Source organism: Eucyclogobius newberryi, unplaced genomic scaffold (genome assembly GCF_026437365.1).
Source record: "Eucyclogobius newberryi isolate DKJ021-1_F unplaced genomic scaffold, fEucNew1.0.hap1 SCAF_5, whole genome shotgun sequence".
In the NCBI taxonomy this organism is placed as follows: Eukaryota; Metazoa; Chordata; class Actinopteri; order Gobiiformes; family Gobiidae; genus Eucyclogobius; species Eucyclogobius newberryi.
In genome coordinates, this window is record NW_027316167.1 from 32,420,608 (window position 1) to 32,447,230 (window position 26,623).

The window sequence follows — 26,623 nt, forward strand, 5'->3', positions numbered from 1 at the left end:
TTATATTTTATATATTATTTATTGATATCACAATATTGTGTAATTAGATTAAAAATATATATATATATATTTTAAATGTATGTTATTGATTTATTCATGCATCATTTCTAAATATACCCATGTGTATTTATGACTGTAACACAAGGACTAAATAAAGCCATGTCATATTATGTCCTCAGGCAAAGCTTCTGCAGAAATAGAAACAGCTTTTAGTGTATTTGTGGTCTAATGGAGACTCCTACTGGCCACAGCTACTACTACTACTACTACTGCTGCTGCTACTACTACTACTACTACTACTACTACTACTACTGCTGCTGCTACTACTACTACTACTACTACTACTACTGCTGCTGCTACTACTACTACTACTACTGCTGCTACTACTACTACTACTACTACTACTACTACTACTACTGCTGCTACTACTACTACTACTACTACTACTGCTGCTGCTACTACTACTACTACTACTACTACTACTACTACTACTACTACTGCTGCTACTACTACTACTACTACTACTACTACTACTACTACTGCTGCTGCTACTACTACTACTACTACTACTGCTGCTACTACTACTACTACTACTACTACTACTACTACTACTGCTGCTACTACTACTACTACTACTACTAATACTGCTGCTGCTACTACTACTACTACTACTACTACTGGCCAATGTAAATAAACGGTAACGAGAAATTGGAAATAACTGATTGTTGTTGTTGTTGTTGTTGTTGTTGTTGTTGTTGTTGTTGTTATTGTTGTTGTTGTTGTTGTTGTTGTTGTTGTTGTTGTAGCAGTAGTAGTAGAAGTATAGTATATATTTATTGCATGCACCTTGCATCATACCCTAATACATAATGTAACAGTGTGTTGTTACATTTGCACAGGCGAGTGCCGCGTATTGGCCCACATGTTGGGTCCTTATCTAACCCCAGTATCTCCGACTCTCCAGGGATAACATGAATGAATGAATGAATAAATTAAATTAATTGATTAATTAATTAAATAATTAATCAATGAATTAATTAATGAATTAATACATTAATAGGAGCTTTGCACTACAATACTATAATGGCAAGGGCCAAATGTACTTTGGCAGGCAATTGTTTGAATTTATGCAGCCCTATTGTATTATTTGTGACGGATGGTCTACAACAAACATTGATGAATAACAACCTGATGCAGGTAATAATTAAATGCATAATATTTGCGCTGTGTACGTACGTCGCTTAACCACCACTAGAGGTCAGTAACCTTTCATATTCCACTGTGTTTGATGTTTCGTGTTGGTATTTTGACCCTCCGCGGCTGCAGTAGTTGTAGGAAACATGGCGGCCGACAGTGAACGCGAGGGGGAGGATTTTGTGTCGTTCGGGACGCCTTTAGAGCCTTTAGAAGAGGGTAAATAACTGATTAGCCTCATCTTATTCAACAAAAGTGCATTGTCGAATAGCGCTTGACCTGTTACGTGAAAGAAGCAGAGCAGAAACGTTCCAATTGGTCGATAAATGTAGCATGTTAGCCAGAATGCTAAAGTTCAACTTTAATTCATTGCAGGTGTATATTTGATCATGCTGCCTCTATGTGGACATTGCGTTAATATTTTAGTCACACCTGTTGTACGTGCCTGATGCTTGCATTCCAAAAGCATGTATTTAAACAAAAAACAGTCTAATTTACTCTGTTATTGGAGAACTGTGCAGTAAAATAATCTATGGGTAACTTGTCTTCTAAGTTTCTCTAATGTTGATCAAAATAACATTTTCAAAATGTTATAAACCTAATAAAAAGTCACATACCTTATTTCATCTGTAAGAAAAATAATAGTTTGTTCCTTTCTAGATGGTATTAGGGTTAGGGTCTACCAATATTGGTTTCATTTTTACAATTATGATAAACAATTAATAACAAAGGTAAATGACCTGCAGAAAAGGCTGCCGAACAAATACTACAAAATGTGGTCAACTTAATCATTTAGAATAATGTACGATAAAAAAGTTCTTGGAATTGGTAATATTAATATTGAATGTGTATTCTAAACCTGTGACATTGAGCCATATCAAGCAAACCAAACCATTGCGTATGAAAGACAATAAAGTTATTCTATTCTAAAACTTGGAGGAATATAGTAAATTGTGTATCTGTCCATCTGTTTTCTAATAGATTAGTCTAACTATTATTTTTTCTTTATTAATTGATTGTTATTTTGAAAGAGTTGTGAATATGATATTTTACTACATTTGAACCATATGTAAGTGAAAAGATAAAAAATCAACAAAAACTCTTAAAGTTTATGTTTCTTGAGTCATTTTGATGTAACAGTTCTTGCTTTGTCTGAGTTGTAAAACCTCCTCTCGTACACATTGTATGTTTTGATGACTGTGTATTGTCCAGATATCGATTTAGTTGTGATTTCAAGATCTGTAGATAATGTATCGGGACTATTCAAGTCACAATATAATCGTAAGAACTACAACGCAATAATCGTGACAAATGAATTCAGGAAGAAATATGTAATATTTTTTTCTTCCATCTATCTATAGTGATATATTAACTGAATTAGTTTATTCATTTTCATTGGAGAGTTAAATTAAAAGTTTGTAACAAACATGAAGTATAGGAACCTGTTAGACTGTGGGAAGTATCCATTAAATTTTTTTTCTTACAAATACAGCCCTAGCTGCATTGTTGTGTTTTTCCTGAATTGCATTATTGAAATTGCATTGATGAATAAAGCAAATGAGAATTGAATCACTGAAGTTGTTTCTGCTCTAAAATCTGCCCTTTCCTCAACTGACTAATGTATTTATTTGTAATTTACAGACGAGCCTTTGAAGAAGCCGGTGCCCATTTATGAACAGACTGTGGTGGATGAGAAAGGCCGATACCAACGGTTTCATGGAGCGTTCACTGGAGGCTTTTCTGCCGGATATTTCAACACTGTCGGCTCTAAAGAAGGTCAATAAACCTTTATATTTTTACTTTGACTTTTTCTCATTTTACGGCCTGTTAAGATACGCTTTTGTTTTGAAATCAGGATGGGCTCCCTCCACTTTCAAATCGTCACGGCAAAGCAAAGCCGAGCAACAGAAAGCCGAGCAACAGAAAGCCAGACCCGAGGATTTCATGGATGAGGAGGTAATGCCGCTGTCTAAATCTTCTGTAATCGAACTTTAACAAATCACATGGCTGCTGAAGTGGCACAATCATAGGAATAGCATTTTTTGCATGATTAACTAGTAGTGGACACTGTTCGAGGACAAAATTACAGATAGCAGTAATAACGTCCAAAAACCAAAACAATCAAGAAATAACCTTAGAAATACTAAATATAAATTCCAAATAAGTGGAATTTGCTTCAAAGTAATTAACTTGGCAAAAAATAAATAGTGTTGAACATAAACTAATAATAACGACACATGACTTGCACTTGTTGATGTTATTTTTTTGTTAAACGACAGGATTTTGGAGAACATGGCATCGCCCCCAGTGAGATCACTCGCAGCGCAGCGTTCCAGTCGGGACACAGGGACTCGGCGTCAGAAAAGGCTCGAGCCGTGAATGCCCAGTCCTCGCTGATCCCCGGAGACACTCTGCTGGAGCAGATCATCGCTCCTGCCAAGTAACGCAGCTCATACAGCATTTATTGTGATTATTTGTGAGGGACGGAATAAACTGCTACTGGTGCTTGTTGTGGGTTTTCTAGACAACCGCATACGAGATCCCTGACAGTGGCAAAAAGATTTCACAACTATGCCAAAATCTTACCAAATGATATAATTAAACAAAAAACAATCTTTGTGGTCATATTGTTATAATTTATTACAAAATGTACAATACATGACCTAATACATGTGACTGTGTCATTGGCCTCTTTTTGTTTGTCGCTCATTCAAGCTCGTCGAGTCTTCACAAAGTCACAATAAGTAACAGTCTCGGGCGTCCAGGCTGGGTCCATAGCAAGAGAAATTTAAAACGTTGTCCATTTGACAGAATTCAAAGTGAATAAATTTTGCCACTCATCTCTGAATAGCAGCAACATGTTGTCATTTTTCGTGAATAAATAATTATTCAGTTACTCTGAAACGGACACATAGGCTTTTCTGAGATTTTAACCATGTTCCAACATTGTTCTTTCATCAAAAACACACCTGGAGGAGCATTTAGCTTCAGTCACATTAGTTTGATGAATCCTCAGAGCGTCATAAACACTCTGAATCTCCTCGACATCTGACGTTTTCTCGATGTGTGAGGTGGTTCTAAGAATCTTCTCTTTCTGTTTTTTAAGACCATAAATCATCTCCACTCGTTCCGTGAATTTCTCTAGTCTCATCACAATCAGTACAACTGCGTGCTGAGACCAGGAAGCGAGAGGCCAGCTTGAAATGCGTTGAAATGTTTATTTAATTGATTTTCATCACTAATACAACTCTTTATTTGTGACTATTCTCCATCTAGACTACTTCAGTCACAATATTTTAACCTTTATTTTGTTGATAATGTATTCAAAAAGTCTAAATGTAGAATAGAAATAATCAACTGCTAAAATATTCACAGTTGCAGTCTTATGCATCATCACTGTGAGTTACATAAAGTCTTTTCATCTTGTGTTTCTCAGGTCGTCCATCGGTGTGGAGCTGCTGAAGAAGATGGGCTGGAGGGAAGGCCAAGGAGTCGGGCCTCGGGTCAAGAGAAAACCCAAAAAACAAAAGACGGGTAACAAACTCACGTACAACTAAACAGTGTGTCACGTTAAGCAGTGTTTAAAGACGTCACTCGGCTTCAGGGAAAGGAGGAGTCCGCCACCTACTTGTCTCCATGGAGATCATATAGCTTTAAACACCTCAAATTCAATAAATACATCTATTTAATGCTATACTGTGGAGCAATATCAACTCCATGGAGTAAATCAGATGAACTCAAGAAAAAGGACAATCAGAAAAGGTTTTTATTGCCGTTGTCACTGAGCAAATTCACAAACTTGGAACTTGATTCAGCGAAACAATGAATTATAATAGTAAACTATGACTAACATAAAGGCATGCAAAAAAATGAAATTTGAATAAACTCTTACAAATATGTCACGTGAACACAACTTGTTACATTTAATGAGGACAAAGTTAACTTGATAATCTGAATGAATAACTTGATAAACTAATCAACATTTTCATCTTGACAGAGGGCGGTCCCAGGGTTTATGGATGTGCGATTATTCCTATCGGCTCAGAGGGCTCAGAGGTGAGTGAAAGCCACACACATTCATTCAAAAAATGACATTCAGACTAAATTTGGAAATTTACATATTTGACGAACTTTGGACTTTTGGTATTTATGTTAAATTGATGTCTACTTGCGTTTTTCTCTGGTCGTTCTGTGTTTTGTTCTATTTGTGTTCTGTTCTATGTATTTGTTTATAAAATTGAAAACACAAAATAGTGAAAAAAAAATCAAGCAAAATCACAATTTGGTGGGGGATATTTTGAAAAAATTATAAAATCTCAACAACTGTTTTTGAGATTTGCAAAAAAAAAGAACAATATCGAGTGTATATTTACAAATACATTTATTATGAATGAGAAAAAGAGTCTGAAACATCAAATCTAGTCTCCAAAACAAGGGTATAAAGGGATATTTCTGCCTTTTTGTGTCCTGATGCTTTGTTAAAATATTGTCTGAATATTGTTTGTTACATTTCTAGATATTTTGATTCTTTTGATTTGAATAAACGGGTTCACATTTCACTCTAATCTTTTTCAGGAGGAGGATGACGATGAGTTTGTGCCGGAGAATGTGACGTTTGCGCCCAAAGACGTGACGCCGGTGGACTTCACCCCCCGCCTGGGCCTTCAGGGGCTGGGATACCGCGGCCTGGACCCGGGCCTGGCTCTGGGACAGGGCTCGCAGCACATAAACCTGTTCGACCCGCACTTTGACTCGAAGGGGAAACTGTTCGGAGGGAAACAGAAGCAGCGCAGGCACAAAGGAGTTGCTGGACAGGTGAGAGATTTCATTGTGATTTTTATTATTTATTCATATTCAAGCTGTCGGACCTGAACTTGCAGCTCTTCAAACTATTTGTCACTTCGTATGGATTTATATCAGCTTTTTCATGCAGCACAATTACATACTATTTTGGTTTTAAAAACTAAACAGAGGCATTTGTGGACAGGAAAGATGTCTGCTTTTCTGGATTCAACAAAAGTTAGATTTCTTGTTCGGAGTGAGTTAGTTAGTTAGTTAGTTCACTCTTATTTGACCTTGTTTGGTTCCTCTGCTCGGGCGTCAGGGTTTCGGCGTGGGCGCGCTGGAGGATGAAGACGAGGACATTTATCTCAGAGACTCGATGTCCAGGTACGACACAGAGATCAAAGACGAGGAGCCGACAGACGGACTGTTCGGATGGACCGCGCCTCAGGAATACTCCAAGAAGAAGGGTAAGGATACTCATGAGAAGCACATGTGATACTCCATGACTGGGTTGAATAAATTCATAACATGACGTAAATTCAGAAATAAATTTTAAGTGCTGTTATGTGGCGTTTCATTTTCCAGATTCAAACAAAGACGCCGCTTACATCGGTAAAATCTTGGAGGGTTTCACTTTGGCCCAAAAACCTGAGGCTGAGAAAACTGTGAGTGCTTTCAACGATATAAAACAATGCATTCTTTCTAATACTACAGGCATGTTTAGATTTATTTTTTGGTCAGTTTGCTCTCTCAACATTTTAGATTCCACCTGGAAACATTGAAATCTGCTCCTAAAAATGTAGCTGCACACACCAATCTTTACAATTCCGGATTTAATATTTGGACATTAAGTTCTGAAAGATTTGTTTGTCGAATTCTACACCTGTTCTAATTTAATTTGTTCAAGTTTTAACCCCAAAAAAGGACATAATATTTGAATTTTTTACACACATTTTCAGTAAGCTATATTTTCCTCAAATGCAAAATAAGATCCCAAAGCTCCTCTGTAAATCTTTTGGGATCTAATACTGTCTAATGTCTACACAATGAAGCCAGAAATGTTATAACTGCCTCATTATTATGGCCCAGACATAAGATATCTTAATAATGTGTGAAAACATTTAACTAAACTAACAAAAAAACTCACTATACATTTTTCCTTACATTTGTGTGAGTAAAGCAGATAAGTTTCAAATTGATATCTCTTGTATGTTTCTTGTTGTGTTGTCACAATACTAAACAAAATCGATGAGTCCATGCTTGGCAATATACTCAATACCCCAATAATAATTAAGAATGCTCTTTTTCTGAATGAGAAATACACTTTTAGACAATAAACTGACCCTTTCAACACAAAATAACAATAATTTATTATTATTTATAGCCCAAGATCATTTAAAACTTTTAAATGTTGTCTTGTTAATGTGATTTTCTTTTGGTATCGATACTTGCTCAAATGAGTTTCTAGTTTCGATACGAGTTTTAGAATCGTTTAGCGTCTGGTTTTCGATGCTCTTGACAGCCCTCGTCTGTTGTGCGTTGTTGTGTCGTTAGAGCTTCCCGCCGCCCAGACTGCCCAGGGATTACCGGCCGGTGCGTCGGTTCAACCCCGGGACTTTTGTGGCTCACGTGTCGGGGGTCAGTCCCGCTCTGGCACATGCGCTGAAGACCTCCAGGGGTCACATGGTCAAGGACGAGCCCCAAACCTCACGCCATCAGCTGGACTCGGGGCAGAGGAGGACCCTGATTGGGGAAGAGGCGCTGGAAGGTAAGAATCTAGAAACCATTTCACTCGGTTTGTTTGAGCAATTTGTTCTGCGGTTGTGTCCATGGGCAAGACACCTCACTCTCCTCTCGTTTGACAACTTTAAAGGGGACATATTCTAGGAAATCTTGTTTTTAAGCATGTTTCCTTATCATAAGAAGGGATGGCACGATATCAAACAGTCAATGGACCTGTTTTAGTCCAGTATTGCGGTTTACAACGAGCAAAAAGATTTACTTATGTTATAGTTGAATTCTGAATATCTGACAAAAAGCATAATAGAAGTTGTAGAATAAATGGAAGTAGCTCGAGAGAACAGGACCCGGAGACATGAACCCTAAGACATTGCGACCGTGTGTATCCCAGTCTGATCCAGTCCAGTCCAGCTACGCTTCAGAAGTTGGAAGTAATGCACCTCTGATCATGTAAGATAGCAAGAGAGTGTTTGACTGGCACAGGGGACAAATGCTATTTTCTCTAACAATTTATCTTCTTCAATAGAGCATTTCAGAACTTAAGTCACCTGAACATTAAAGACATGCAAGTTTTTATACCTATTATAATTTGTCCTCATGGAGACAGATTATTTTAGTTCTATGCCGAAGAACATTTAATTACTGTGAGATCGATTTCAAATTCCTCACCTTTTGTAGTGTGATATCATAATAAAAGACACAAAAAATTACAGTGGACCCCAGGCTTAAGTAATTGTAACCTATCTATTATACTTTTGATTAACCAATTAGCTGTTCAGAGCGCTAAAGTTGCGTGATGAAACGATTTTTGACCAAAATTAGTTGGAGGAACCTGTGTATAGACAAGTTAACGATTATTGTTCCTCCTTGTTTAAATGACATCACTAGATTGTATTGTTTTGTTACTTATAGTGTTTATTCACCTATCTCAGGTCCCAGTTCAGTGTTGGATTTACTGAAGCCCGCGGACAGAGAGCGTCTCAAATACATCAGAAACTCCAAAGCCGGCCTCCAGGCACAGCCCCCCAAAGACTCCAGCTCCCAAAGTGCACTGCGGCCCCCTCGTCCCGTTACGCCTCCCACAATTAGCGTCAGCCAGCGGGAGCAGGACCAGGCCCTGTCGGCGTGGAAAGGACAAACTCCCACTCAGACCTTCAAACCTTTCGAGAAAAACCCAGAGAAACAGGAGCGGTACGAGCAGTACGTGGGCCGCCTCAGCCAAGGAGACAAAGGTAATCCGGCTGAGTGAATCGATCAGAGTTCAACCGCAGCTTTCAACCACGCCATGTCCTTGTCTCAGATGCCCTGGAGCGGAGCCTCGAGCCGGAGATGACGGAGTGGGAGAGGAGTCGGGAGCGAGAGGAGTTCGTCCGAGCGTCCATCTTGTATCGTCCGTCCTCGTCCTTCCTCTCGTCCAGGTTCACGAGGGGCAAGCAGCAGGAAGACGACGACACGGTGGAGGTCAACGTGGACGAACAGGTGACGTCACGAGAGTTCAGTTTGATTCTGTCGGTCTGAACTGTTTCTGGCACTTTATCCTTAACGTAACTTAAAATCCTTATTTCGTCTAAAAACAATCGACAGGTTAAAAAAGGTTCCCTGTCACAATAAGAAGGAGATGGATCACAGCGACTGTCTAGGACGGGACTTTTATAAAATAGAGAGACAAACTTTGGACCGAATTTTAAAGTTGACAAATTCACTGGACATTAGAATAAACGGGGCAGGTACAAAAGAGGATATCTGCCAGACTGACCTTTTACGGACTTGTTGGTGTAAGCTCTCATTTATCCAGGAGTGATCCAAAAGGTTTCAAAAGTAGTCATCTTGTTTTCATTTCATCAAGTCATTTTCCATCTGTGGAGCTGGTCTGAGGAACTCGACTTCATCCTCTTCTGAGACTTCTTGATCTTTAATGCAGTCAAATGAGGTCAAAGTCGTCTTCTCAAACTGCTCCATGTCTAAATTGGCCACGATGGGTGAAAAGGAGGAAGGCAGGGCGTAGTCCCCTCAGAACAGGACACAGTCAGACCAACTCTCTAGATTGAAAATGACCTTCGGATGGAAGTCGAAACTTCTCGATTTTTAGAACTGTGTCCAGATGACTGCCTTTGAAAACTTTTCTACGCTTTTAGAACTACTCTGTTTGTTTTTGTGGCTCTCTGTGTCTTGCTGTTTAGTTTGTCTAACTTTTTAATGTCAGCTGTAGCCTTAGTTCGCCAGTCATTTAAGTTAAGTAGAGTTTGTTTGTTAAATACAATTTTAATAAAGACGGTTCAAATGTTGCACTAAAGTCTAACTAACTGATCCGTTTGCTCAAGTTTATTACAGTCAAATGTTGTGTTTTCACCAACGTTGAGCTCATAGTTAACTTAAAATAAACATGTTTAGAGAGTAAAAGATTTTGTTAGCGTATTAGTGGCCGTAGTACCAGTGCCATGAAGAGGTGAATGAAATTGTTTTGTGTCGGATTTATGTTTTGCGTTATTAACACAAACCATCTCTTTATTCTGTGCTCCAGGGAGACGTGGACGACAAACAGGCCGCGGTGAACATGAAGATGTTCGGACAACTCACCAGAGAAACCTTTGATTGGCACCCGGAAAAACTGCTGTGCAAACGCTTCAATGTCCCCGACCCGTATCCAGGGTAAGACTCCTGTTTATATCGACCCGTATCCAGGGTAAGACTCCTGTTTATATCGACCCGTATCCAGGGTAAGACTCCTGTTTATATCGACCCGTATCCAGTGTAAGACTCCTGTTTATATCGACCCGTATCCAGGGTAAGACTCCTGTTTATATCGACCCGTATCCAGGGTAAGACTCCTCTGTTTATATCAACCCGTATCCAGGGTAAGACTCCTGTTTATATCGACCCGTATCCAGGGTAAGACTCCTCTGTTTATATCAACCCGTATCCAGGGTAAGACTCCTGTTTATATCGACCCGTATCCAGGGTAAGACTCCTGTTTATATCGACCCGTATCCAGGGTAAGACTCCTGTTTATATCGACCCGTATCCAGGGTAAGACTCCTGTTTATATCGACCCGTATCCAGGGTAACACTCCTCTGTTTATATCGACCCGTATCCAGGGTAAGACTCCTCTGTTTATATCAACCCGTATCCAGGGTAAGACTCCTCTGTTTATATCAACCTGTATCCAGGGTAACACTCCTCTGTTTATATCGACCCGTATCCAGGGTAACACTCCTCTGTTTATATCGACCCGTATCCAGGGTAAGACTCCTCTGTTTGTTACAACTAAGACCAGAGTTCAAAACACAGACAGACTGAATGTGTTTACTGTTATTGAGTCTAAAGGAAAGTTATTTAGGACATTTTGGTGTGTAACTCTCTTGACTGGTCACAGGTCGAGTCTCGTGGGTTTACCCAAAGTAAAACGGGACAAATATTCCGTGTTTAACTTCCTGACCGTCACCGAGAGCCGAGAGACTTCAGGTAACAGTCTTTCATTTCACAAATCACATCTTAGCAATAAGTGATGTTTTGTATATTTGTTATTAAATGTCAAATGTTTCTGCCTGAAAATCAGCACAAACTCATTCTCACTCAAAAGACTTAATTTGTGCCAAATTGAGCTTGAAAAAAAACAAAAGCATTTCTCACTTTTGTGTTGCACTGCGTCGGGCCTGCAACGATTAATGGACTAATCATGAGTAGATGACTTAAGAATAATTGTATTTTGATAATAGTAATTGTTTTGTTATCTGGGCTAAACAGACTTTAATACATATTTTTATAATAAAGACAATGGATTTATTTAATCAAATTTTCTGTTTTCATTAATAATAATTAAAAAAAAAAAATATTCTCTATCTTTAAGCCTTCACTCATCTTATTTCAACCTTGAGTTGGTTAATAATGTATTTTCAGAGTCTCAATGTGTAATAGAAATAACTATTTGACAAATCGATAAAATGATTGCTTTGGGGTTAAATGGGGCTAATCTTTTGCGTTGTATATATCTTTTTTAATCTTCGTCGTTGCTCCGCTCAGCTCCTCCTCCTCCAAAAGCCCTGGAGGTGAAGAAGTCTCGATGGGACGTGTCACAGGAGATGAAGGACAGCGACGCTCTGAGCGAGATGTTGAGCGATGCGCGAAACCAGAGCTCCGAGACCGACCCGGACCAGAGCGGGACCCAGGACCAGACTCTAGCGTTACCCGCCCCGGATACTAAAGACCAGCGCTCGAGCTCGAGGACAGAGGTGGGCGTCGGTGCTTGTTTGCAAACTGATAAACTAATACAATCATTCCATGAAGTTTGTACTGCTCCAAACCACAGGTTTTAAAACCAACAGTTTTCTTTTTAAAAAAAATAGGGTATTTTGTTCTTTGCAGAGAACGTTTTGCAATCTAAAGGTCCCATATTTCGCTATATTTCCCTCTTCATAGTCTATCTTAAGGACATTTATGAAAATATATTAATTCATCACATAAACACTTTAGGCCCACATTCAGCTCACTTTGCTGCCGCACTTTTAGTCCTTTTCCACACTCCATGGATCCGCAGTTGCCACACGGGGGCGATAGAGGAAATGTTGTTGTGTCCTGAGGCAAGACACATGGCCTACAGCGCTTTGAGTGCCTCAAAGATGGAAAAGAGCTACATAAATACACTGTAATAATAATAATAATACATATTGTACCAAACTCTTGACGCATTTCAGAAGAAACGTTTTTTTATTGTTATTTTTCTTGTATTACATGTGGTAGAGGGTTAAATATATCTGTGACTCATGAATGACGCTAACGAAGTAGTTTAGAGTTTCATTCTGTCCTTTTCTATTGCAACTCATATTTTTTTGGATAATTTAGAAAAGGCTTGACCAGAATTTAAAGTTACTGCATCAGTGACATGAAATAGTTTTGTTATTATTATTCTTTATCTCAGTATTTTCATGTAGCACGGTGCGTCGCCCTTTAGCATGTGTTATTGTGATTATTCTGTGAGCAAAATGGTAAAAAAGAGTTTATTGGACACTGATTTTCCTATGGTTTTTATTTGCGTTGTACATGTTTCCTCGCAGACAAAAGAGAAATCAAAGAAAGAGAGCGACTCGGACAGCAGCGACTCAGACTCGGACTCGGACTCGGACTCGGACTCAGAGGCGGAGGAGGAGACGCGGCCCCCGATGGACGTGTTCAAGGCCATTTTCTCCAGTTCATCGGACGAGAAATCTTCATCCGAGTCCGAGGCGGAGGAGGAGCAGAAGAAGGACGAGCAGGAGCGAGGACACATCACGCACACTCTGTTCAACGTCAGTGCTGCCCCGCCCTCTGAAGCCACGCCCTCTGAGCCCACGCCCACAGCTGCAGCCACTCAGAACACGGGTAAAAACAAATCTGTGTACCAAACTTTTAAAGCCAGGAGGTTTTGTCATGTTTTTTTGATAAATAAAACACAGGTGATTGAAGAAATGCAAGAAAGATGAGTTTAAGTGTGTAAGTGATAGGTTCTTGCCAGACACGTGACCCGCACGCCGCCCGCAGCCATCTTGGTTCTGGTCGCTGATGCAAACAATGTCAAAGGCAAAGGAAACGGCAAAGGAAATCTGCATAAACTGCCAAAATATCAGAACAATCTTTACCGTCAGCCGTGGTCCTGACATTTAGACAACAACAAATTACATCTTACACGACTACAGCTGTATTTTAAAACGTAAATGTGGCTTTGTTGAGACTTCCCCCGTGTTCAGTACTTAAGTCAGTGTAAAGTCGTTCAAAAGCCGAAATATCCGACTTCTCTGTGAGACGTCATCAGGCTAAAAGCCCCACACCTTTCACTTAACGTTTGTGGATCCATCTTGCGTTTATAATAAGGGCAATAAGTAAACACTTGTCGCTTCCTGTAGAAACAATATGTCTCTGATCGGCTGCGTTGGCATGAACTGATAAAGCTAATTCTAATTTCTAAGTAACCTCCCACCTTAAAAGTTAAATAGTGCACCTTTCATGAACAAAGCTTTGCAAATTACTCTTAGAAAATATTGATTGTACATATATGTTGTAATTACTTGCTTTTTCGACATTAATTATAGAATCTACCTCTTATTACTTCAAGTTCAGAAAAACCCTTGTACTTCATACGTGTATTGTAAAAACGGCTATTCATGAAAACATTTGACGAACACATGTTGTCTATACATTTTAAAAGACATTTTGTGGGACGAGGACCAAGTTTTTCATTGAGAGAAGGAACCGAGTGTAACTACTTTTACAAAATAGTGTACAGGCTTTGACCAGTTTGTTTTGAATTAATTGACCTGATTTTACCATGTTTTTTTGTCTTTATTTCTTTCTGTAGCACCCACTGCATCACAAACAGAAGAGCAGGAATCGTTTGGTCCAAAACTGCCACCACCATCTTCGACTTTGAGTAAGTTCATATTTGTTCATTTAGTTGTTGACGCCAAGCTGCAGCAAACGGTAAAACAATTATGGATAGAACTAGTGACATTTAATTTTAATGATCTTTTTTCTTGTACATAATAAGATTCAATTTTTTTCCTACGTGAATGTTCTATAAAATAAACACCAGAGGGCGCTCAAAGTCCATCCATCTTCTTCCACCCTGGGTCGTGGGGGCAGTAGTCTAAGCAGGGAGTCCCGAACTCCTGTGCACTGATGAACACCCTTGTGCTTGAACATGGTGTTCGTGGACAGTCCGTATTGAACACTGCTCTGGTTCAGATCGGGGAGGGCGTTCTTCCTGATCGAGTCTCTCCAGGTGTCACTGTCACTGAAGTCCCCCAGTAGAACAACGGAGTCCCCGGTCGGTGCACTGTCCAGTACCCCTCCCAGGGACTCCAAGAAGGCTGAGTACTCTGCACTGCTGTTCTCACAACAGTGAGAGACCTGTCCCCCACCCGAAGGCGTAGGGACACGACACGTTCACTGGGGTGAATTCCAACACGTGGCGGCTGAGCTGTGGGGCGATAAGCAAGCCCACACCAGCCCGCCGCCTCTCCTCGTGGGCAACACCAGAGGAGATGGGTTCCAGAGCCCAAACTGTGCGTGGAGGTGAGGCCGACTATATCTAGTCGATACCGCGCAGCCTCCCGCACAAGCTCAGGGCGACGTAACTGGCCTCGTTGTTGCACTCGACATAATCGAGTCACTAAGAGAATTGACCAAAACTAAGACTGTTGTGTTCTACTGAACTGTTGAAGACTTGGTATAAATGTTTCACATGATTTAATGTGTCCAGGTGTCAGCAGCAGAGGTCCTCTGCCTCCCAGCTTAGACGAAAAACCCAAAAAGTCCAAAGACAAGAAACACAAGAGTAAAAAAGACCACAAGCACAAGAAGGAGAAGAGGGTAAACGTTCACTTATAACAGGATATAACGATGATATAACGATGATATAATGCTCAACAAGGGGTTTCAAAGGTTGTGCTGAAGTATTTTCAGGCTAGTTTGCACCTGGTTTGGCCCAAGTTTTGTTCTAGGTTCAGGTTTAGAACTTGTATCATCCTAGTTTAGTTCTAGTTTAGTCCTGGAATAGCGTTATTAGTCTGGATATGTGCCCAGTTCAGATTCAGTTGTAGTATGATCTTAGTTTAGTCCTTGTATAGAATTGATTCACACTAGTCCTGGTTTCAACCTACTTTAGACCTGTTTTAGACTTGGTTTAGTTCTGCTGTAGTCCAGGTTTAGTTCCAGGTTTAGTCTCATGTTTTACTGGGTTTAGTCCTGGTTCTGTTCTAATTTAGTTTAGATTTTGTCCAGTGTTCAGACAAAGTTTAGACCCTGTTCAGTTCTTTTAAGATGAAAAGCCAATAATTTTAGTTCAGTTTGTTCTTGGTGCTTTTGGTTTAGAACCTGTATCATCCTGGTTTAGTTCTAGTTCATTTCTGATTTCGTCCAGGATTAGTATTAGTCCAGTTTCAGATATTGTAATCCCAGTTTATACCTCATTTAGTCCTGGTGTTCCTGGTTTAGCTCTTTTTTTTCTTTCATGCATTCACATTAGTCCTGGTCTGAGTCTAGTTTAGACCTTTAGACTTTGGGCTTATTCCTGTTCTACTCCTGGTTTAGTTCTGTTCCTGTAGTTTAAAATTTTCATAGTTTAATCCTGGTTTGGTCCTAATTTAGTTGCATTTTGACTCAGTTTAGACCCTGTTTTGTACTGGTTTCATCCTGGTTTCATCCTGGTTTCATCCTGGTTTCATCCTGGTTTCATCCTGGTTTTGTCCTGGTCTTGTTCTGGTTTTGTCCTGGTCTTGTCCTGGTTTCATCCTGGTTTCGTCCTGGTTTCATCCTGGTTTTGTCCTGGTCTTGTTCTGGTTTTGTCCCGGTCTTGTCCCGGTCTTGTCCTGGTTTTGTTCTGGTTTCATCCTGGTTTTGTCCTGGTCTTGTTCTGGTTTTGTCCTGGTTTTGTTCTGGTTTTGTCCTGGTTTCGACCAAGTGTAGACATGAAGGTTGCTCTTGAAAAGCCAATAGTCCTTGTTTAGTTTGTTGTTGGAGCAAAAGTTCAAGCCTCTTAAAGATTCTGTCTTGACTGACCATATGAACTCATGTTTCTGTAGAAAAAGAAGCAGAAGAAACACAAACACAAAGGGAAACAGAAGAAGATTAAGAAAGAAGAAAGCAGCTCCGACAGCGACAGTGAGGAAACGGCCCAAATCTCGACAGAGGAGCTGCTCAGGAGGTACATCTACTGTAGATAGTTTCAACTGGAAACCGCTCTGTACTTACAACTACCGGTATTTCAATCATAATCCATACATCCAGGCTTCAAGAATGTCACGAGCCATTTTTAAACAATAGAAATAATAAAATACATAAACAAATGAATGAAATTCCACTGTTTTTTTATGGTGAAAGTCAGTGAACCAATTACTTTTAAACCATTTTAGATCAATATTACAGTTTACAAAATTAAGTAAATATTACATATTCATCTACCTACTTTATGTTATAGTTTAATACTAAATACCATGAAAAACATATTCGTCAATATTCTGGTGTCACTGCCAGGAAGAAATATAAAAGAAAACCTACCGTACTCATTTATATTAGTTTCAAGGTAAATGTTCCTTCTTTATTTATCATTCTTACAGCCACATCACAGCCTGCAATATAACATTTACTACTAACACTTATGATTATATAGAGAGTTGGTCATTGTCTGTAAATAAATAATAAAAGTAAAAAGTACATGAACTCAAGTGGGTCATCTCAGAACTCCATGTGAAGATGACTCTAAAGGCCGGGGAACAATCCACATGTGAAGTAACTGTCTTTCTCTTGTTTCAGGCTGAAGACCGTCCGTTCTCAGTGTCCTCTGTGAGGACTGTCAAAACTCTACAACTGCTGTTTTAAATAATAAATTGTGTATATTGTACTGTGTTTGTGTTGACTTATTAACAGTTACAGTGTGTTCTCTCTAAATACATGGACGCCTGCAGCATCACGGAGGACATCACCTTCAGCTCATGGTTTTTACACCTCAGGCAGAAAGCAGCGCCCCCTACAGGCCAGGACAAGCACACGTTCTGTGGATCTCTTCTGACACTAATGCATAGACTTTATCTAATGAGCTAAGCATTGACTTAATAAATGAAACCTATTTAAAGACACCATTTTGAACTATTTCCTATACGGGTGTATGCTGCTTTATTATTTGTGCACATTAGTGATTAATCATGCATTTGAGTTAAATTATATTTGGACACATTATGGACAAAGACGCATTACATTTCATTGTAACAGTTACAAAGAAAATAGTAATAATACAAATAAAATAATAAATTATGCATGGCAATCACAACAAAACAAAAATGCTTTATTTGTGCAGTTTGACGTTGTATTCATTAAAAAAAAACTCAAATCTACACGAGCAGGACCCAAAAAATAAAAGTTTGTGAGTCCGTTGCTATGGTGACCGCTGTCGGAGCTCTTTAGCCGTTGCGCTTCTCGTGTCAAACCTTTAGTCCATCCACAGTAAACCCTGCTCAGTGTTCTGATATTAAAGACATGTCTGGAGCTCCAGGATCGTGCTCAGAACTAAAGTGTGAGAGAAATGACGCGGGGAAAGAAGCGCCGCGGTGGAGCCTCGAGACTCCGGTAAAAGCAACACATCCATCCATCCAAAACACCATCTATGACCCACAGAGCTAATGTTACACGTGAGGATGTTTGTCTTCAACCAGTCGTGCTAAACCAATGTTTTATTATCCGACATGTCGCCGATTCATTATAAATTGATAAACACTGTATTTTAAGCACAACTGTTTATAATTCAACAGCAGAATTTTCCACAATAAACGCGTGGCTATGTATTTGTATTTATTAATTTATTTTAGTGCTTTTAGTGCTTTTGGTCCAGGTAAAATGCCCCATCAAATAAATCCCAGAGGTCTTTAAAGGTGCACTATGTAACATTTCTGGTGGAGGATCTGCCACACACTTCATGATGTAATTCCTGGATGCATGTTTTGCATTTGATTTAGTAACACAAATTAATTATCAATACATTTAAAAAAAGATAAGTCTGATTCCATCCTGTGGAACGTTCCAAGAGAAACATTTCCATAGAGACGAGCAGGACCCTCCACCAGAAGAGTAACATTCTCTGTTTGTGTCCAGGTTCCAGTGCAGACGCTCAGAGCTCACACAGACACAGTCACAGCTGCTCGCTTCTGCTTCAGCGACACACACTTCATGAGCTGCTCCTCCGACTGCACCGCTGCACTCTGGGTACTGAACTCACACAACAGATTATGAAATGCTATTTTTGACATTGTCTTTTTACAGGAGGTCGAGAGCTGTCGAGCGGTCAGAGTTTTTAGTGGAGGCCACGAAAGAGCCATAACAGAGTGTGCCATGATCCCAGACACAAACAGGTGGGATCACGGTGTTTGTGAAAGATCTAAAGTAAATGTATTATCACTCTTTTACTTTCTGCATGTTTTATTCTCTCACTTCACACTTAGTCTTCTCTTGCTGCAGCTCTTCTCTTACAGACTCATGTAAAGTGAAGTGTTAGAATAATAATTTAGAGTGACTGGTACAGTTACTCTTTCATCTGGTGGTGTTCAGAATACAGTCAGAGGAATACATAGCTGAACTTCCGGATTAGGCTTCAAACTGCCCTGTATTAGTGAGGGAAAGAGAAAACACACATTTTGTGGAGAAGGCATGTGAGTTTTGTCACTCTAAAATGCATAACAAATGGTTAAAAAAAATGTAATTTCAATTTATTTTTGTCTTGATGGGCCACAATGAAACAGTCACAAGACCAAACAAGAGAGAGTTCCTCAGGCAGATGAGGAGCAGGTCCACAGGTCAGAGCAGCATCAGTGTCTGAAATAGAACCACTCCTGGAAGGAGGAGGAAACATGTGAACAATAATGAACAGATGATGAACAGAGGATAGTGCTCAAGCTACCGCACATCCCCCAGCATAGTCTCTCCTCGGGCAGCGTAGCTGAAACTGTAGGTTTATATTTCTGTTCCTAACTGGCCTGACCATAAGCCATTTCAAAGAGGAGCGTTTTAAGCCTGGTCTTAAATGAAGAGACTGTGTCTCTTTAACATGGACCAGGAGCTGATTCCATAACACAGGAGCTAAAATGGAAGTACTCTGATTGGACCATGTAAACAGAATACCTTACAAAATACATTTTAATGCAGGTATTCAGTATGTAATGGCCAAAATGCACCTCCGGCCACTATGTGGCACTCTACTTGTGATCAGAAATGGCAGGCGTTAAGGAGGAACATGGATCATGTCCAATAAAGGAATATTTGAGAGCTTTTACTGGCGAATTGGGCTCGTTTCAGAAATGCCCTTTTAAATTTGCAGCCTAGTGACTGGTGTGGCACAGGGTCACACTGCCTCTACACAGTATTTTGTAAGTAAATACATCTTCAAAGTATTCTCCCCAACACCTTCGTCACATGCAGACCAAAACTTTGATCAGTGACTTCTGAACGTACTATTGCGTCTAGTATTTCACACAACAGATTAAATGGGTCGTGACATGATGCTGTTTCTTCATGTATTTATATTGTATTGTATTGTATTCTTGTATTTCCGTTCTTGTCTAATACCGATGTGCAATTCTGTCATATGTGCAATTGCTGTTGGAATTCATGTGCAATTCATGTGCAATTACTGTGAAATTCATGTGCAATCTATGTGCTGTCGTGACACATATTCATGTGCAATTACTGTCGTGATCACATGCAATGGTATTTATGTATTTATTTATTTATTTGTCTATGGGAGTTTTTATTTATTTATAGGAGATCTTCTACTGAAAGTATTTTTCAGACTTCCTATAAGTGATCTGTTCTTCTGTATCTACCTCTGTATCTACCTGCGTTGCACCAATGAAATTTCCCCATGTGGGACAATAAAGGAATATCTTATCTTATCTTATCTTGTCTCATCAGGATGGTAACAGTTTCCTGGGATAAGAAGATGGTGTCGTGGGACATGGAGACAGGACAGATGCTGGTAACACAACTGTAGCACTGCAATACTAGATAATACTCCTTAATAAAACATATACGGTGCAGAGAGGGTTTGATTGGGGCCAACATATTCACTTTATTTGAACTCATGCAATATCAATAAACAGTCATCAACAATGTACAGTGAAAATGTTCTAGACCGAGTCCTAAACTTTGGAACCTTTTTTCTCTGGAATTACTGTCAATCACAACTTTGCCTCTGTTCGAAGTCAAGCTAAAAACTTTCTTCTCATTGCCTTTAATACATAACAGAACTCTTGTACTTTTCACTTTGTATAGAAGTTGACTTGGTTTTGCCCCTTTAAAGCGCATCCTACAGGTCGAACGACTCATTGGACTAAAATGCAGGTTTTTTTAGGTTTATAATTTAACTTCCTGTTTATAATTGATGACATCACACAAGGAAATTACCCAGCAACCACTGGGCAAAACCGAATATTTTTATGATCTATGAAGGCGACTTATTTTTTGTTGATTTACTGTTTAGAATGTCAAAAAAAGTTGTTTATTTGTGTAAATTATGAATAAACTTTGACTGAAATGTCCCGACACTTTCAACAAAATTTTCATACTTTCTCAATTGGTGTAAAACTAATTTATATGTACAACAGGTATAAATAGAAAATAGGTAGAAAATTGTAAAAAACCTGTCATACGTCACTTTAATTAAGATTCAGTTGTAAAGCACAAAATAAAGTTGAACTAATTGTTTGATTGAATGAAATATATACAATTTAGTTTTAATGGTCAATAACATAAACAAACCTGGACTAGGATTAAACGGTTTTGGTCAAATATTTAATTTTCCTATCTGAATTCTAAATGATTCTAACGGTTCTCTGTCAAATGGACTCCTTGTAACTAATGTAACTACACTTCCTTTTGCGTGCCGTTCTCAGTGGAAGTCTCGCCAGCCGGGCCTGCTCACCTCCTGCTCCTCGTCTCCTGATGGAAGGCTCCTGGTTTGTGCCTCCGTCCCTCACAACGGCGTTTGCATCAGCGACGCAGCCAGTGGTCAGACAGTGCACCAGCTCGACGGTGCGTCCCACACGAGCCCCACCACTTTACTACTCATAAACCTGACCACAGCACTGGATTCATGAACTGTTTTACTTTAAATAATAAACCCTTTCTCATAGAAACTAATGCATTCTAAATTCTGGAGTGGAAGAAATAAAGCTCAGGATTCATGGGTTTCAACGTTTTGAGGACTTTTTGCCTTTCAAAAGATAGAATATTTTGTTTTAAATTGTAAGTTCATTGCCTGACTTCTAATTATTTTTAAACCCATAGATTCACATCTCATAAAATACACATATAATTTCACTTTTGTTTGTAATTGACATCACACTAGGAAATTACCACTGAGCAAAAACTCATCTCATGTCACAATATTTTTTTTTTGACAAATAAAAATATGTGAGAGTGACTTTATTTTGTTGATGTTTAAAGAGTCAAAAAAGTTGTTTCTTTGCGTAAATTATGCGTACAATTTCACTGGAATGAGTGTCCTGGTGTGATGTCACTTTCTACCGATTTATCACTGTTTTCTCTACAAATACCTGCTCGATTGGAGTAAAACTGTAATTTATATGTACATCAGATATATATATACTAAATAAAGTCAAAATGGGAAAATCGTAAAAACCTAAATACTAGATTTTGCAGTTACTAATATTAGCCACAGTACGTCATAACATTTGAAAAGTCAAGGTGGTTTTGGCAAATGAAAACCTCTGAGCTACTTGTGATCATTGTATCTAAAAATGTACATCTGCTTGAGCACAATTATTCTTTTTGTGTCACTCAAATGCAACTTTTGGCATCGTATTTCCATAGTATCATAGTAATATTTTGAATTGAGTATGAACAGGAAGGAGCTATGGAACCCGGCCATTTGCCAAATTAAGAATTTTTTTTGTCTAATTTTCCAGGACATCACAAAAGCACGGTCACTCGATGCCGGTTCGACCCCCAGAGCAAACGCATCGCCACCGTCTCTGCCGACCGCTCCATCAAACTCTGGGACCTGCACAGCCACAAGACCACGGTGTCCATCAACAGGTAACTTTTACTCAAGTAAGAGGGCTGTACTTCCAAAGGAGTAAAAGTACAGTCAAATGTGTTCAAATGGCCACAATTCTTAGTTTATTGAGTTATTGTGTCATCATCAGTAATCACTCCAATGCCATCTCGGACTGCTGCTTCACCGCGAACGGCCACTTCCTGTGCAGTGCATCATGGGATAAGAGCCTGAGGTTGTGGGACCTGCAGACGGGGGGGTTCAGGAGCCACGGCGGGACATCTCTTCAGAGAGGACACGAGGGCAGTGTCAGCTCCTGTCGCTTCTCCCAGGACGGTCAGACTCGAGGCTGTGTTATACTGCAACAATACAACTGGAACATGTTAAATATGACATCATTTTTACTTTATATTTTAAAAAATCACTTTTTGAAATGGTGTAAATATTAATCAAGCTTCTGTTCTACTTATTTAGCTGTTCTTCTTTTTAACATTCTGTGTTAAAAACATCTTATAGTCTTTATGTCACAAATCCCCTGCTACTGAGCCCCACTGACATGAGTAAAATAGAATATTTTCCTGTGGCCACGAGATATTATTACATTCCCACCTGATTTGTATCTATTCGTTATTTCAATTATTTATCTATTTAAGTGGGAATGAGATCATATCTCGGGGCCATGTGAAAATATTATATTTTGCTAAAGTCATCTTTGGGGCTCCATACATCTACAGTCTTGTAGCTGACATTAGAAAAATATGCATTATCACGTGGTCACAAGATAATAACCTGAGGGATCAAGATAATTATCAAGTGTGCCAGACTTACTAACACATGATGTCTGTTGCTGACCAGTTTGGGTGGATCACACTCTCCTGGTGGATCACACTCTCCTGGTGGATCACACTCTCCTGATGGATCACTCTCCTGATGGATCACACTCTCCTGGTGGATCACACTCTCCTGATGTATCACACTCTCCTGATGGATCACTCTCCTGATGGATCACACTCTCCTGATGGATCACTGTCCTGATGGATCACACTCTCCTGCTGGATCACTCTCCTGATAGATCACTCTCCTGATGGATCACACTCTCCTGATGGATCACACTCTCCTTGTGGATCACTCTCCTGGTGGATCACACTCTCCTGGTGGATCACACTCTCCTGATGGATCACACTCTCCTGATGGATCACACTCTCCTGGTGGATCACTCTCCTGATGGATCACACTCTCCTGGTGGATCAAACTCTCCTGATGGATCACACTCTCCTGATGGATCACATTCTCCTGGTGGATCACTCTCCTGATGGATCACACTCTCCTGGTGGATCACACTCTCCTGGTGGATCATTCTCCTGGTGGATCACACTCTCCTGGTAGATCACACTCTCCTGATGGATCACACTCTCCTGATAGATCACACTCTCCTGGTGGATCACACTCTCCTGATGAATCACACTCTCCTGATGGATCACACTCTCCTGATAGATCACTCTCCTGATGGATCACACTCTCCTGATGGATCACACTCCCCTGATGATCACACTCTCCTGATAGATCACTCTTCTGATGGATCACACTCTCCTGATAGATCACACTCTCCTGGTGGATCACACTCTCCTGATGAATCACACTCTCCTGATGGATCACACTCTCCTGGTGGATCACACTCTCCTGATGGATCACACTCTCCTGATGGATCACACTCTCCTGATAGATCACTCTTCTGATGGATCACACTCTCCTGATGGATCTCACTCTCCTGATAGATCACTCTCCTGATGGATCACACTCTCCTGATGGATCACACTCCCCTGATGATCACACTCTCCTGATAGATCACTCTTCTGATGGATCACACTCTCCTGATGGATCACACTCTCCTGATGGATCACACTCCCCTGATGATCACACTCTCCTGATAGATCACTCTTCTGATGGATCACACTCTCCTGATGGATCTCACTCTCCTGATGGATCACACTCTCCTGATAGATCACTCTCCTGATGGATCACACTCTCCTGATAGATCACTCTCCTGATGGATCACACTCTCCTGATAGATCACTCTTCTGATGGATCACACTCTCCTGATGGATCACACTCTCCTGGTGGATCACACTCTCCTGGTGCCTGATGGATCACACTCTCCTGATGGATCATACTCTCCTGGTGGATCACACTCTCCTGATGGATCACACTCTCCTGGTGGATCACACTCTCCTGGTGGATCACACTCTCCTGATGGATCATACTCTCCTGATGGATCACACTCTCCTGATGGATCACACTCTCCTGGTGGATCACACTCTCCTGGTGGATCACACTCTCCTGATGGATCATACTCTCCTGATGGATCACACTCTCCTGATGGATCACACTCTCCTGATGGATCACACTCTCCTGGTGGATCACACTCTCCTGGTGGATCACACTCTCCTGGTGGATCACACTCTCCTGGTGGATCATACTCTCCTGGTCAGTAACATTGTTAGTAAGTCGTCCACTTGTGATGATTATGTCGTTGCCTCCAGATATTTTCACTTGGCAACAATATTATCTCGTGGCCACATATTTATAATATATTTAGCAAATTTCTTGTCCCGAGTTCTGCGCAAATTAATTAATGGCATTTTTTTAATTTATTTGTGTTTTCATAATTGTATTTAATGAATAGTATTCTCTCGTTCTTTAGGTACGCTCCTCGTGTCGGGTTCTTTTGATAAAACTGTGTCTTTGTGGGACATGACTTCCCTCTGTTCGACTCTGTCGCTGAAGGTGAACTTTAAAGACTAGAAAAAGACTCAGTTGTATCATTTGGACTGTTTTTTGATAAAACGAAACGTTTCAACTCTCATCCAAGAGTCATTGTCAATCTGCAAATCAGGAGCAGGAACTCATATCCTACTCTGGGTAGGCCCTGCCCACCGGGCGGGACCTCCTAATGAAAAGGTGTCATTGGTTTCAACAGAAACGAAACCTCTTTGTTTTCTATCAAGCGAGTCTCTTTGTTTTAAGATCAGACCTTTAATGTGCCATCAGCCTCTATTGTCCCTGACTCACACTCTCTCTCCTCACTGTGTAAATCAAATCAAATCAATTTATTTTTGTAAGGCCCAAAATCACAACAACAGTCGCCTCTCAGGGCCGAATCAACAATGTCTGTGGTGGTGATGGAGTCAGACAATGTCTGTGGTGGCGAGGGACGATGTCCCAGGGTCCTCTGTCCTTAGACTCTCCCTGTAACTGATGTAACCGACTGCCCTGGGCGTCGACCTCTCCAGGGATTCAAGATTCCATTATAAACAACAGGAAGGTTAAATCTTAAACCCCCCATTCCTATTTAATGATGGTCTTTCTTTTTAAACAAAGATTGCCTCTTTAACTCCTCTTTCAAACCATCTTTTTTCCCTGCTTAGAATCTTCACCTCACTGTCTTAGTGGTTAGTGGCTTAAGATGAAGATGCACGGCGCTCTGGGGTCCTGAGCTTGCATTTCTTCTGCGCTGATAAAGCCTCTTGGGCAGTGGCTCTTTAGTCTCTCATATGTATCGCTCTTTACAATTTTCTTCTAGAATAAACTACATTGCTCTATTTGAGTTCCCGCTCCAGATGACTACTACTGAATCTTTTTCTACAATGGAACACTTCTGGACGAATGAGGGATTACACCAACAACTTTAAAGACTCTCACCGTCTGTGTTTGAACCTTTTATTCATCTGTCTAAATGTTTCCAGGGTCACAGTGATTGGGTGACAGATGTGTCCATTAGTGCCCATAAAAAGCTGGTTATCTCTGCCTCAAAGGTAATCACTGTTCTTAATTACAACAGATTATTTGGGTTCAAATCTTTGTCTCTTTCAGGACCACACCATTCGGGTTTGGGACATTGAACACATTGATGAAATCCCGGCTGTGATGGAGCACAAGAAAACTCAAGGGATTGGAGTTCACATACTCAAAGTAACTCTAACACTTTCGTATAAATGTCAAGATGTTTTCCCCAGTGTCAAAACTCTAGTAAAGTAACCTTTAAATAAAGCTTTAAGGTAAAACACCCTTTTTTCACTTTTAGTGTGAAGAATGTGGAAAACCGTTCCCCGTGTCCAGACTGCAGACCCCGGAGCTCCTCACCAAATGTGTGTTCTGTCGCCTCAAATCTCCTCCAAGATACAGACCCCAGCCCCCTCCGCTCATGCCTCTGTGAGGTGCCTGGCAGGGGCCTGGCAGGGGCCTGGCAGGGGCCTGGCAGGGGCCTGACAAGAACAGGTTTCAAAATCAGGACACAGGTCTTTTAGAATAATCTTGTATAAACTGTGGATAATGACATTTGACAGTATTTTCAAATATATTTATTATTAAATAGT

At 40.1% G+C, this 26,623-nt stretch overlaps 2 protein-coding genes across 2 annotated transcripts; both read left to right on the plus strand.

Annotated features, from left to right (window-relative positions):
- The first annotated feature begins 1,311 nt into the window (after positions 1–1,311).
- On the plus strand, positions 1,312–17,088 carry gpatch1 (G patch domain containing 1). Its single transcript, XM_072465137.1, has 20 exons — positions 1,312–1,413; positions 2,836–2,970; positions 3,050–3,150; positions 3,474–3,634; positions 4,631–4,728; positions 5,192–5,250; positions 5,770–6,009; positions 6,299–6,446; positions 6,565–6,644; positions 7,534–7,747; positions 8,652–8,951; positions 9,020–9,198; positions 10,241–10,368; positions 11,094–11,182; positions 11,741–11,949; positions 12,772–13,075; positions 14,049–14,120; positions 14,952–15,061; positions 16,273–16,394; positions 17,003–17,088. The coding sequence occupies exons 1-20, from the start codon at positions 1,341–1,343 to the stop codon at positions 17,034–17,036; spliced, it is 2,856 nt and encodes a 951-aa protein (XP_072321238.1). The 5' UTR covers positions 1,312–1,340; the 3' UTR covers positions 17,037–17,088.
- Positions 17,089–17,702: 614 nt separating this feature from the next.
- Positions 17,703–26,483, plus strand: LOC140380874 (WD repeat-containing protein 88-like). Its single transcript, XM_072464825.1, has 11 exons — positions 17,703–17,812; positions 18,335–18,445; positions 18,503–18,591; positions 20,147–20,210; positions 21,127–21,265; positions 22,162–22,291; positions 22,402–22,586; positions 24,952–25,034; positions 25,994–26,062; positions 26,121–26,219; positions 26,332–26,483. The coding sequence occupies exons 1-11, from the start codon at positions 17,723–17,725 to the stop codon at positions 26,461–26,463; spliced, it is 1,191 nt and encodes a 396-aa protein (XP_072320926.1). The 5' UTR covers positions 17,703–17,722; the 3' UTR covers positions 26,464–26,483.
- Positions 26,484–26,623: the final 140 nt, after the last annotated feature.